Source organism: Gymnodraco acuticeps, unplaced genomic scaffold, assembly GCF_902827175.1.
Source record: "Gymnodraco acuticeps unplaced genomic scaffold, fGymAcu1.1, whole genome shotgun sequence".
NCBI classification, from domain to species: Eukaryota; Metazoa; Chordata; class Actinopteri; order Perciformes; family Bathydraconidae; genus Gymnodraco; species Gymnodraco acuticeps.
In genome coordinates this window covers 2,051,985-2,065,899 of record NW_022992177.1, presented here as the reverse complement: position 1 = coordinate 2,065,899, position 13,915 = coordinate 2,051,985, and the positions used below count along the sequence as shown (strand labels likewise).

At 39.9% G+C, this 13,915-nt stretch overlaps 1 protein-coding gene across 1 annotated transcript; it reads left to right on the top strand.

The window, feature by feature from the left end:
- The first annotated feature begins 8,585 nt into the window (after window positions 1-8,585).
- On the top strand, window positions 8,586-13,264 carry tph1a (tryptophan hydroxylase 1 (tryptophan 5-monooxygenase) a). Its single transcript, XM_034204705.1, has 11 exons — window positions 8,586-8,734; window positions 10,507-10,641; window positions 10,759-10,942; window positions 11,038-11,138; window positions 11,233-11,300; window positions 11,390-11,586; window positions 11,699-11,834; window positions 11,920-12,046; window positions 12,149-12,244; window positions 12,448-12,581; window positions 12,670-13,264. Exons 1-11 carry the CDS (start codon window positions 8,645-8,647, stop codon window positions 12,842-12,844), a joined length of 1,443 nt encoding a protein of 480 aa, XP_034060596.1. The 5' UTR covers window positions 8,586-8,644; the 3' UTR covers window positions 12,845-13,264.
- Window positions 13,265-13,915: the final 651 nt, after the last annotated feature.

Below are 13,915 nucleotides of genomic sequence, written 5' to 3'. Positions count from 1 at the left end.
TTGCCAACAGTTACTTGAGCTACGTACAGTGTCTTGGCCGCCGCTCTCAGAAGACCATTGTGGTCTTTGATGGCTACAGCCGATCACCAAAAGATCATGACCACATCCGGCGCACTAAGAAGTCATGCTGTGATCTCCAGATTCGACCGGATATGATACACTGGACACCAAGAGCAAAGTTCCTGGACAACACCAATAACAAGAGTGAGCTAATCCACCTCCTCTCTTCAACATTCAGAAAACATAACATCACAGTGGAGCAGTGTGACAATGATGCTGACACTTCGATTGTGAGAGAGGCATTGGCCACTGCTACAGATGACTCTGTTGAGGTTAATAGCATTTGTGTAGGTAGCCTATTTTGGAAACAAAAGTATTCACTCTTGAGTATTCAAACTTGAATAGTTTTATCTGATTTTGTATAGTGCAACACGCTTTGCATATCTTGTTCTATTTTCAGGTGCGGGCAGAAGATGCAGATGTGCTGGTGATGCTAGCACACCATATTCCAAGCACCAACCATCCACTCTTCTTCACAACATCAAAGGGCTCTTATGATGTCAGAAGGATCCGCGAAGCTCTCTCTGAAAGAGAGAGATGCTACCTGCTCTTTTGTCACGCCTTCACTGGTTGTGATACGGTTTCTGCAATAGCTGGCCATGGGAAAACAACCTTATTTGATAATTCAATTCAATTCAAAACCTTTATTTATCCAGGTAAAATCCCATTGAGATCAATGATCTCTTTTTCAAGGGAGACCTGCAGCAGTAGGTTCCACAAGAAGACATAAACAACAGAACAACAAAAGGACATCATACAGCAAAATGTACAGGGATTACAATTTACATATTTAACCACAAGTACAGGTACCAACAGCATCTGATTTTGTAGCATCCAACCGAGCTTTAAAAACATGTAGTGGTACTAGCTTGGTAATTTTCCATTCTTTTTGCAGACTGTTCCATGTTAGTGGAGCTGCACATCTAAAAGCTTTCTTCCCTAAGACAGTCCTAGCACTTGGCACATTTAATAAAACCACAGCATGCGATCTCAGGCAATAAGTACTTTCAATTCGCAGAGAGATCAGGGAGCAGATATAAGATGGTAGTTTATCCAACATGGCTTTGTAAATGAAAAAGTACCAGTGACTGAGCCTCCGTACAGTAAGTGATGGCACAACCGCCTTGGTATACAGGGTACAGTGATGCGTAAGTGCTTTACAATTTGTCAAAAATCTCAGTGCACTGTGATACGCAGCATCTAACTTGCTCAGGTAATTGGCAGGTGCATTCATATATAACAAATCACCATAATCCAGCACAGGTAAAAAGGTCACAGTGACTAGCCTTTTCCTGGCCTCAAGCGAGAAACAGGACTTATTTCTGTAAAAGAAACCTAGCCTAACCCTCAGCTTTTTAAGCAGGTTATTGACATGAAGTTTAAAAGTGAGACAGTCATCAAGCCAGATACCCAAGTATTTGTAACAGGTAACCACTTCAAGTTGTATTTCTTGCGTAGTTACAATATCCAAAGCAGTCTCAGGTGTATTTTTAGCTTTAGCTTTAGAAAAGAGCATTACCTTGGTTTTATCCACATTTAAAAGAAGCTTAAGCTCAGAGAGCTGAGCCTGAATAATGTTAAAAACAGCCTGTAATTTAACAACAGCCTCGTTAATCGAGGGACCTGCACAGTACATAACGGTATCGTCCGCATAAAAATGTAAGGTTGCTCCTTCGACATTTTCACCTAAACTATTAATATAGATAGAGAATAATAGCGGACCTAAAACTGAACCTTGTGGTACACCATTAGTGATGTTTAACCACTCAGAAGACAGCCCATCAAACTGAACACATTGGGATCTTTCAGAGAGGTAGTTTACAAACCACCCTACTGCATGGCTGGACATGCCTATACTGACCAGCCTTTGCTTCAAAATGCAATGATCGACAGTATCAAAAGCTTTTGAAAGGTCAATAAATAGAGCTGCACAACTCTGCTTATTATCTAAAATACTCGTAATATCATTTACCACTTTCATTGTGGCAGTGATGGTGCTATGTTGCTTTCTGAAGCCTGACTGATGTTTAGACAGGATGTCATTGTTACATAAAAACTCCTTTACCTGTTCACTCACTAAGCGTTCAAGAACCTTGGCCAGAACTGACAACTTAGAGATGGGTCTATAATTGTTTAATAAGGTGGCCTCCCCTCCTTTTAGTAGTGGCAGGACATAAGCTGACTTCCATACTTTTGGGATTGTGTTAGTGCTGAGGGAGAGGTTAAAAAGAGTAGTAAGAGGTGGAGCAATAAAATCTGCAGCTATCTTTAAAAAGAAAGGTTCTACGTTGTCCGGACCAGCCGGCTTTTTAGGATCTAGCTTGGTTAAGACTTCACGAACAACATCAACAGTAAAAGGAGTAAAACTGAAGGGGTTTTCCAGACCACATTGTTCTGAGTCACCGACTGTGGTGTTCACAGAAGCAGAATTAGAAACAGAATGAAACAGAGAGCCACAGGACACAAAATGCTCATTAAAACAATTTAGTATGGTGGTCCTATCCGATATAGTGCCAGATACTGTGGTAAGGCACGGAGGTAGCTCATTACGGATATCACCGGTGGATATCGATTTTATGGCTTTCCAGAATTTTCTAGGGTTGTTCAGGTTCTTTGTGGTAACTGACAGATAATACTTAGATTTAGCACTTTTGACATGCGAAGTGAAGCTATTTCTTAGCTGCCTAAAATGCAGCCATTCTACCTCTGAGCCTGAATTCCTAGCCTTTGCCCAGGCCTTGTTTCTCTCATGTAGGAGAATAGATAATTCAGCAGAAAACCAAGGATTGTCTCGTCCCTTCACTCTAAATGTACGCAGGGGTGCATGTCTATCTATAATGATAATGATTTTTTTTTCTATTTCACTTTATATTTGAAACAAATCTCAAAGTGCATTTTTTTTTGCAGGTTCTGTGCAGGGGACATTGATGAACACATGGACATCTTCCTTGACACACAAGCTACTAAGGATGCAGTGATACAGGCTGGTACTACCATCTTCCAGTACATTTACCATGCACCAGGTACTGCTTTGGGTGAAATTCGACACAACATGTTCTCACGGAAGGCAGCGGCAGGGCTGATCAAACCAGAAACCCTACCTCCAACAGAGGGTGCAGCTGCACAGCATTCTCTCCGTGCCTACCTACAAACCCAGGACTGGATCCTTCTGCAGAGTATGTCTCTGAACCCCAGTGACTATGGATGGACATTAGGTGTACATGGCTATGAGCCAGTCCCAACACTAGACCCCATGGCTCCTGAGGAGCTACTGCAGTTCACAAGCTGCAACTGTAACGGAGATTGCAGCAACCGGCGGTGCAGCTGCAAGAGGAATGGCGTTAAGTGCATCTCAGCATGTGGAGTCTGTAAAGGAATTTCATGCAAGAATTGTGGTCATGATGGTGGTGAGTCTGGAGAAGACTCAGAGATTGACTCCTGAAGTGATCAGCACTTGTAACTACAAATAAAGCTACTTTTGAATTTAAATATAAGAGTGGGCGTGGCCTTTTTTCAACCAAGGAATGATTTTAGTGAAAAATACATGATTGCAATCAACTCAGAATCATGAAAAACCCCTAGTTTGACTCCTCACAAGTTACCCAAGGCCAAACAGAACATTTTAGATTTTTCAAAAATCGGTATTCGGTACCTCAACTTTGAGCAGTACAGGATTTGAACTTCAACTTTTTAATACATCTTACTACACACCTTTACAAACACATTAGTGAATAAATTGATTGGTAAGGATTTAGTTTGCAGATTTTCATATATTTCCCTTACTATAATCGAGTAATCTTTGCAAACAATTTCTATTTTTAAATTAGAAAGAAAATACGTTTTTTCTGTTTTTATTATCTGTAAATATATCTAAAAGCTTCACTGTTGTAAGACTTATTTTTCAATGTGTATCTGCAATTACAGTAGAAAGTGTGAATGTCATTACTTGAGTCTAGATTTCTTAAATGCCAGTGACATGTAGTGAAGTTTTAATACGTTGTAATGCTCATGGTGGGCAGTTTATTAGGCAATGCCAGTTCATTTATATAGCACCTTTCAACACAAGGCTATTCAAAGTGCTTTACAAAAATGAAAAACATTAAGAAAATGGCATTTAAAATCAGTCATTAAAAAGAAAAGATAATAAAATAAACATTAAAAGAAAAAATACATGAATAAAAGTTACAGTGCAGTTTAAGATATGAATAGTTCAATCAAAAGCAGCGGCAAAAAGAAAAGTCTTCAGCCTGGATTTAAAAGTAGTAAGAGTTGCAGCGGACCTGCAGGTTTCTGGGAGTTTGTTCCAGATATTTGGAGCATAATAACTGAACGCTGCTTCTCCATGTTTAGTTCTGACTCTGGGGACAGAAAGCTGACCAGTCCCTGAAGACCTGAGAGTTCTGGATGGTTCATAATTTAGCAGAAGATCAGAAATATATTTAGGGCCTAAACCATTCAAACCTTTATAAACCAGCAGCAGTATTTTCAAATCTATTCTTTGACAGACAGGAAGCCAGTGTAAAGACTTCAGGACTGGAGTGATGTGATCCACTTTCTTAGTGTCAGTGAGGACTCGAGCAGCAGCGTTCTAATATATCTTTTAGTGAGACACCATTACAGTAGTCAAGTCTACTGAAGATAAAAGCATGGACACGTTTTTCCAAATCCTGCTGTGACATTAGTCTTTTAATCCTAGATATATTCTTTAGGTGATAGTAGGCTGATTTAGTAACTGTTTTAATGTGACTGTTGAAACTCAGGTCAGAGTCCATGACTAGATATTTAGGAACAGAGCTCGAGAGGAGCATTTCAGCTGAAGGGCTACATATTCAAAAGAAGCAAAGTTCCCATAAGATGTCTTCCTGCATTGAAGGGAATCATTGAACAAAATAGCAACTCCACCCCCTTTCTTATGCATTATTTCCTGACTCATAAAACTGAAGTTGGGAGGTGTTGATTCAATAAGAACAGCTGCACTGTTATTTTGTTCAATCCAAGTTTCCGTTAAAAACATAAAATCGAGATTGTGCTCAGTGATAAAATCATTGATTAAATATGTTTTTCCTGCCAAAGACCTGACATTTAATAAAGCTAGTTTAAGTTAGTTAAATACACTATCAGTCAGATTTTTTGTGACAAGCTGTGGCTGACATGGAATCACTGCTAAATTATATAAACTCACACGAACGTTTGAGCGCTTCCTGTATCTAAGATGATTCACTGCTCTTAATCTATTACCTATCAACACAGATATCGGCAAAGCTACTGGCAGGCAGGGCCCCGGCTTGTCCTGGAAAGAGTTGAGAGTGCCATACGCCCTTGAGCCTTGACCCAGCACATATCAGTTAGAGTTTGCTGCGTTTTGTACACACACATTCTTATCAGGCTTCGGAGACATCAGATGCTGTCTTTAAGGTGGTTGACGTAGGCATGGTGATGAAGACGGGGGAGATGCTGCGCGTCTCTGCTTCGGTTATTGTGGTGGGTGTCATTGAGTGGCGGGGGTAAAGGACATGCTGCCAACCCTGTGTATCGCCTTCATGCGGTCATTGAACTCCAGGAAGTACCAGGGGTGAGATTAGGCGGAGAGATCTCTTGCAGCTTGATGCTCAGACTCTGAGAGTAAATCCCTGTGATTGAAGTGAACAGGACTGGGACAGGCTGGCCGACACGCTGAAGCCCTCACGATCGCAAGCAGCATCTTCAAAAACACACAGAAAGAGATTAGAAATAAGGGTGTTTGCAATGTTTTAGAACATTTTGTTTATATTTTATAATACATGGGAGCATTAGAGGCATGCATTTCCATGGCTGTTTTTCCTCGAAAGTAGGTTATGTATAATGAGATGTGTGAATGAATTGAGTACTCTCATTGTCTCACTGCAGGAGAGCACATATAGCTTCATCAAGAGGATCAAGCAATCAATACTGTATGTGCAGCTTTAACTAAGGCAGACTTTGTTGACAGTTCATGCACATGTCTTTTGATAAAAATACAAAAAATAATATTTAAAGAACACAATTAACTTAAGATATAATGAATTTGTAAGGTAGTTTTGGCAAAATGTATAGAATATAATGGGGAAGAATATTTAGCTTTTGGTTAAATAAACCAGTGGTGACAACAAAGCATGTTTTTCCCTTTGAGAATTTTTTAATGGCTGGTTCAGCTATAGTTTCTCATCCTTAAAGCTAATTATCCAGAGAACACCATCCACATACTGTAATGTCATTACACGAGACGAGAGACCCACAAAGAGACATCTAGACATCTTATTCATGTTGCACTCTCTGACCCCTGTCTTAAAGCATCTCAAAACATCTGCTTCAATTACTGAAGATCACATCGTTATCAATAAGTTATCGTTATCAATAAGAGTCATTACTGTTTAAATACACATTTATATAACAAAATAAATAATATAAGAGTAAGTGTCTTGCAGAACATAACAGATAAAATGCTTGATTTGAAAACCTGGGCGACTGACATCAAATGAAGGAGATCTGATCCAGGAGCTGTCAAGGGGTGAGAGGATCAAAGACCAGAGCATGTGGGACATAAAAGTGCAAACATATTTATGATGCTGCTGAGTGGAGGCGTCCTGAAAGCAACCCTTCATTACTGAATCACTAACAATACCACGGCCATACGGTCAGTAGGCATTGTCCTCTCCCCTGCCTTTTCTCTCTCCTTGGTTATATGCTACAATACCCATTCCTGTAAAAACATTTCAACCTCTTCCATGTATTAGTCACTGTATTAACGTGTCTACAAGGTCTGCAACGTGTTTGCTTTAGGCAGCATGCAGCAGCATAGTTAACGCTTGAGACGTTCACTTGCATATTCTGAGGTGAATGAACAGCAAATAATCATTATTATTATTGTTAGCATTGCAATTAAATGTTCTCACTGATGATTAACAACATTGATTTTTGTACTGTTATATTTTCAATCAACAGATGCATCGATTAGTCTATTAAATATCAGAAAAGTCAAAAATGAACATCACAATTTGTGGTGAGTGTTGATGTCTTCAAAGTATTTTATTTGTCAAACCAACAGTGCAGAAATTAATGTTCAGTTCATTATTATGTAGCAAATACAAAAGTGGAACGACTAAACCTGAGAATGTTTGAGTTTTCATTTTACTTGATCAATTAAGAATGAAGTTGCCAATTTATTATATATCTATCAACCAACCAATTAAACGTAAAATAGTTTCAGCCATAATAATTACTGTGATGCAAAAATGTCAGAAAGTGAGTAACTGCTGGGTGCCAGTTTATGTTTTAAAATATCACTTTGTGACAGGACATGATTGTTTTTTGGAGTCATTATTGCAAACTCGTGGTTGTGTCTTGTCGCCGAGTTAGTGTATATTGTGTTTGCATATTGAAGCAGAAATGTTTGCCTTCTGTAGGTGGAGGTGATAAAAGGCTAAGATAACAATCCAGTAAACATGTGCTCTCATGTTTTGCTGATGTTAAAGGGAGGTCGTCTGTTGAAGGAGCTCTTTGTACAAAAGAAGAAGGATTTCTCTGTTATTAACGGTGCGAGACGATGTATTTTAAGAGACCAAAACACTAACAAAATGGAGGCCAACATAAGTTAACAATGCTTCACTATTCTGAAACATGGCTTCATAATTAAAGCTGGGCCTTGCTACTGTCTAACACAACATCTGAGAGTAGATCTAGATTCAGTCCCTGGAGGCGGAAGTCCTCTTCACTGCTTCCTTTGTTGTGTAAAGCATCAGTCCATGTCACGAGTGACACAGGACAGGACCACCTGAGACACACTGCATGTGCATCAGCCACATGTTTTCATTAGAGCTGTGAGAAGCTAAACACACTGACTGAAAGACAAAGACATCACACCTGCTCTTCTTATGAGGGGACTGGGCTTAGGGAACAGTGGTGTTATCTGTTTAAAGTAATGAGGCCTCTTTAAGTACAGGGCTCCCTCATTTTGATTCTGCTTGCAGTGGCCTCTAAAGCTCTTTCCACTGATTGTCCTGAGCTTATTAAAAGACGTCACAGTGTTTAAGACAAGAAAACATGCAGACTATGTTATGTGGACAAAAACCCGAGGTGCTTACAGTCAGAGGATTTTGAAATGTTGTGATCACTGTACAATGAAGGCTATGCTTAAATCCTGTTAAACCTTGACCTTTTCATATTCTCAAGGTGTCAACAAACAAGGATTATTGACTGCTTCAACATGAGTCCACAGTGAATTATCAGGTCTGCATACAAATTTATATTTGTTTAGAAACACATTGACATATCTTATAAACACATTTATATTGGATGTGTTATTATCTCCTAAAATAAGAATTTCCTTTATCTCATTGAAGCTATTTCAGGCCTTAATGTAACATTTAAAAATGTTCCCTTGTGACGTGAGACCTGCGCTGTTTTTCCATTTGCTGCAGTGGGTGAGATTATTGCCCCCTCCTGTTTCCCTCTGTCGTTAAATAGCAAAGCCCGCTGCTTCGCGGGTACATATCCCACTTTACATAGCGAGGGTTATTCCACCTGCAAGAAATACATAAAAAGGCGACTAACCGAGCATCACTTTAACATGTACTCAAACAAAAACGAAGGACCACGTAGAGGAAGATCTTTTGACTCCATGAACATTGGTTTAGAAGAAAAACTGCTGAACAATGAGGTAAGACCTTCGATAACAAATATATCATGTTTTCTTGCTACCCGAGAAGGTCAAATCTCTCGCATGTGACTTTTTTCTTTGACAGAGGTCGTCTTAATGAATAAGCCTTCACTTTCTCGTCAGCGCAGATTAAGTTAAGCTGTTTTGTTATAGTGGGGTTTGCGTCAAAGGGTTAAGAGGTTTAAAGCTGCAAACCTCCAAACTGCATGACATTAAAGACTGTTTGATGCTCAATATACACCATTCACTGATTTTCACATGAAGGACAGAAGAGATAAACTGCCAACCAGCAGTGTCTCCATTGCGCACAGGAAAAAAGTACGTGACAGGAGATTTACCATTTGAAGGTATACTCACATAAACTTTAAGAACATAGAGTCTGAGACGAAAACACCCAAACGTGTTTAGTGGCGAACTTGTATTGATATTAAACTTTAAATGAAATTATGTATTATTTGTTTTTAGGCCTTCGAATTTTATTTGGTCCAAAACGAAATAAGGATAGGAAATAATTGTTTGATTAAACGGCTGTAAAAAGGCTTTACTTATGATTACAATTTTGAATAATTACAGGGACTTTGAAAAGACATCCAAAGCTGTCCAGTGATTTAAAAAAAAAGTAGAGGGACTGTTTAGCGATAACGATTTGATCAAACATCTGTGCGTAAAATCATCTCACTTTGCAGACCTGCGCGCTCTGCTGATTAAACGCTGCCAAATGTCTGGTCAGGTCTCAACATGCAGGGGGTTAATAATAGGCTTCCCCGCTGTGTTAATGAGATTAAAGTAAGGCGATTCTTTGAGACGGACAAGTTCATCTTCGTTAAACCGAGACGCAATGAGTTGACCCTGAGCGTCCATAATGTTTTCAGCAATACTGACAGGGCTCCACCGAAATCTGGCATGCCGCGCTGTCTACACAATACTCGAACGGCGGAATATGGTAGGCAGCATATTAATGAATTTCAACACTGCTTTTCCAAAAGTCAGCATTATCCATTAGGCTGTGTAGATGTTATATTTGGAGAGCCTAAGATGCGCATTACAGGAATAAGGTCTGTCTGAATAACACGACCAAAGTGAACTAGAACACGCTGAAGTCAATCAAACGTGATTAGTTTCTATGAGCTTTTGGCATTTCACAGTCCTGCATCTAAAACGTGATACAGGATTACATTGCGCGTACAGCTATGCCTCAACGTGAGATCGCTGTCCAAGGTGTTGACACACACACAGGAGAGGGTGGGGAGCCTCACTAATCTCAACCGTGTGTCTAAGTGTATAATGCATTAATGATACCTGTGTCATATGAATGTAAAGAAAACAACATGTTTTATTATCAGGGGGACACAATATTTAGATACTTGTGCCGCAGTTCTCTGTAGGGATCCCTACTTAATACAGGCTACCTGTTGTGGGTGTTGCATGTCCTTTAAGATGTTCATATTTTATGTTTTGGCTGGCTATAGATGCTCTTAACTAATTTGAAGTTATGGATTCATGTATTCTGTGTTATAATTATTTCACATTGCAATTAAGTAAGGTAAAAACCAAATAAGGCAACAGTGTACTTCTCTTTAATTGTACTGATGAAGGGTTAACAAAACTATGCAGCAGGGGAGAATGTTACATTTTGTCCATATACATTTGTGGGTGTACATATGCACAAAAAAGAACCGTTAATGATCAGATGACCAATTTTGGTTGTTAAATGAGGATGATCTCTTGCGGTTACTCAAATGGAAATCTAAGTATTTCATAATTTTTTTCAGATAAACAAATCCACCTTCACAAAAATTGAAGAAAACACTGAAAAAAAGAATACATCAGAGAAAGGGAGAGCTACAATCATCTTTTCCCTCAAGAATGAAGTGGGAGGACTAGTAAAGGCGCTCAAACTCTTCCAGGTGTGGACAAAGTTGTTTCCAGCTCCTTCCTGTGAATTTAAGAATGTATACATTTATTTGGTGTACAGTATAATAATATGTAGATAACTCGAAAATGATTGTCCATGTTTCTTGCAGGAAAACCATGTCAACCTTGTACACATCGAGTCCAGAAAATCCAAAAGACGCAACTCTGAGTTTGAAATCTTTGTGGACTGCGACAGCGACCACGAACAACTGAATGAAATAATCCAGCTGCTTAGTAGCCATGTGAACGTGGTTGATATGGATCCTCCAGATAATTCCTGCATAGAAGAGGAAGGTAAATGAAATCCCGAATATACTGTACTACAAATATGTTACATTAGGCTGTACTATCCGCAAAAAGACACATTTTTATTCTCCCTCTTTTTTCAGATATGTCTAACGTACCTTGGTTTCCAAAGAAGATCTCGGATTTGGACAAGTGTGCAAACCGTGTCCTGATGTACGGTTCTGAGTTGGATGCGGATCATCCGGTATGTCAGCACAATTCAGACAACTGGTTCAATTTAAAAAATGCAAACTTACATTTGCAGCATTCTCTTATCCATCTATGTCTCTCCGCAACAGGGTTTTAAGGACAATGTCTACCGGAAAAGGCGAAAGTACTTTGCTGATCTCGCCATGGCCTACAAACAGTGAGTATATCTTGTATATCCTAATGGTTATTGTGAACATCTGTGAAGTTCTTACTTGATACTCATAGAATTATTCTCTATTGTGGCAGTGGGGATCCCATTCCTCGGATTGAGTTCACAGAGGAAGAAGTGAAGACGTGGGGAGTTGTGTACAGGGAGCTCAACAAGTTGTACCCCACCCATGCCTGCCGGGAATACCTGAAGAACCTGCCACTGTTGTCCAAATACTGTGAATTTAGAGAGGACAACATTCCTCAACTGGAAGATGTGTCGCGCTTCCTCAAGGGTACGTTTTTTAAGTTTTGCTTAAAATAATTAAAAATGTATTTTGTATCAATCAATCCACTAATTGTCGCAGCTCAAATGTAGTCACTCACTCGTCTGTGTCATCTTCTCAGAGCGCACTGGATTCACTATCAGGCCTGTGGCTGGTTATCTGTCCCCTCGTGACTTCCTCGCTGGTTTGGCCTTCCGCGTTTTCCACTGTACCCAGTATGTGCGGCACAGCTCCGACCCCTTATACACCCCAGAGCCGTGAGTAACAGTACTATATTCTAAAATAAGGGATGTCAATGTTTATAAAAGCCTTTGGTCCTAATAGTTTGTCTTAATGTTTAAGGGACACATGCCATGAGCTGCTGGGTCACGTCCCACTGCTGGCAGAGCCCAGCTTCGCCCAGTTCTCTCAGGAGATCGGTCTCGCTTCCCTCGGGGCCTCAGATGACTCCGTTCAGAAGCTGGCCACAGTGAGTGACACTGGTCAATTCAAATTCAATTTCCTATTCACAAATGTATAATCTAATATAATTGTCATATCTGTTTCTGTTTTCTCCACTCTTATGTTACAGTGCTATTTCTTTACGGTGGAGTTTGGCCTATGCAAACAAGAAGGGCAGCTGCGAGCATATGGAGCAGGACTGCTGTCATCTATCAGTGAGCTGAAGGTAAAGCTAAAGTTGTGTTTCGGCAAGAATCTAACAATACGATATCGTGATAAAGGGGTTATAATATTTTATATTTTCGTATTTTGCGTAAACTGCGTGATATATTCTTGTTGTAAAAATTATAAAATGAAATACACACAACCGTTGAGAAACAATGGAAATGGTACAATGGTTGCAATACCAACACTGTTTTTCTTTTACAGCATGCACTTTCAGGCAAGGCAAGGATAATGCCTTTTGACCCCAAAGTTACATCCAAACAAGAATGCATCATCACAACATTTCAGGATGTGTACTTTGTGTCAGACAGCTTTGAGGAGGCCAAAGTCAAGATGAGGTGAGCTTGGTTGTATCTTACACGGATAGATGTACATTATAAAATATTTCCCTCATATCTTTACATGGATGATGTTTTGTTTTTTTAGGGAGTTTGCCAAGACCATCAAGCGTCCCTTCACAGTCCGATACAACCCTTACACCCAGAGTGTGGATGTGCTGAAGGACACTCCCAGCATCAACTGCGTGGTGGAGGAGCTTCGACACGAGCTTGACATCGTCGGTGACGCCCTCAGCCGGCTGAACAAGCAGCTGGGAGTCTGACTGCACATATTTTAAAGTGTATGACCTACAGTCCATCAACGCTCACCGTGTCCCCGCCCCAAGCACTGCTGTAGAGATACTTCTGTTGTATCGACTTTCCTCAGTACAATGAATGTGCACTGCTTTTGGCAATAAGCTCTGCTGTCCTCACTGCATGGTATATGGCTTATACAATTTACAGACACACATTAGGTATGTTTGGCTGCTGAAATCAGTAAATTGCACAAACCCAAAGATCTGCTTAACCTGAGAAATTGTTTTGCTTCGGTTTTAAATAGCTCAACAACCGCTTCTGTATTGCAAACAGGCAACACAACCTTTTAAAACATCCCCAGCTGTGATAAATGCAGTTCAGTCAGACAACTCATGTGTTTCTTTAACATGTTTATTAGAAGCAGCATAGTTGAGTTTGGCGTCTAGGCTCGGGTCTCATCACTCCACAGATATTCATAGCATGATGAGTGATGATTAAATAACTAACCCCCAGAGCCTACAGGTGGAAGCTGGGGTGGAAGCTGGGGTGGTGGTAGGGCAGGCAGGCAAGCAGCAAGCAATGCATAGAGAGATATCTGGCAGGTTAAATAGAGCGGCATATTAAGGAGACTCTGTTTGGTTGGTTGTAGAGTGGCAAGGGGCGTTATGTATGAATGCAGCATAAGTGCTCGAGTTGACTGCCTGACCTAGCTCGCAGGCTTCTCCCCATATGTGGTTTCCTCATCCAATTGTTAACTCTGCTGTTGTATAATATCATGTGCATTTTTTGTACTTCTTTCACATTTAACATTTCATCTTCCTCACTTCAGTGATTTGAATAACATGTACCATGTTTGTATTCTTTTGATGTGTCTATCATGTTTCCATTTGTCTGCTGTTGAGGGAAATTATAAAATGTACCTGGTGTTATAAGAATGTTTTCTTGATCGATTACGACGGACTTGTCCCTTGTTCCAAAACTTATTTAATTTTACAGTGATGATTTGAAATACCTCCTCTTAAAGTGATTACATTGTAGTACTCCTGAAATCAAAACATTATTTTTGTACTGTAAAGAAATATAGACATTATAAGTGG

What these genes read in the sequence shown, in the direction of transcription:
- tph1a (XM_034204705.1), top strand. Translation starts at nt 8,645, where the DNA reads ATGTACTCAAACAAAAACGAAGGACCACGTAGAGGAAGATCTTTTGAC. An exon ending in AAAAACTGCTGAACAATGAG is followed by an intron (nt 8,735 to 10,506) that starts GTAAGACCTTCG and finishes AATTTTTTTCAG; the next exon opens with ATAAACAAATCCACCTTCAC. An exon ending in CCCTTATACACCCCAGAGCC is followed by an intron (nt 11,835 to 11,919) that starts GTGAGTAACAGT and finishes TTAATGTTTAAG; the next exon opens with GGACACATGCCATGAGCTGC.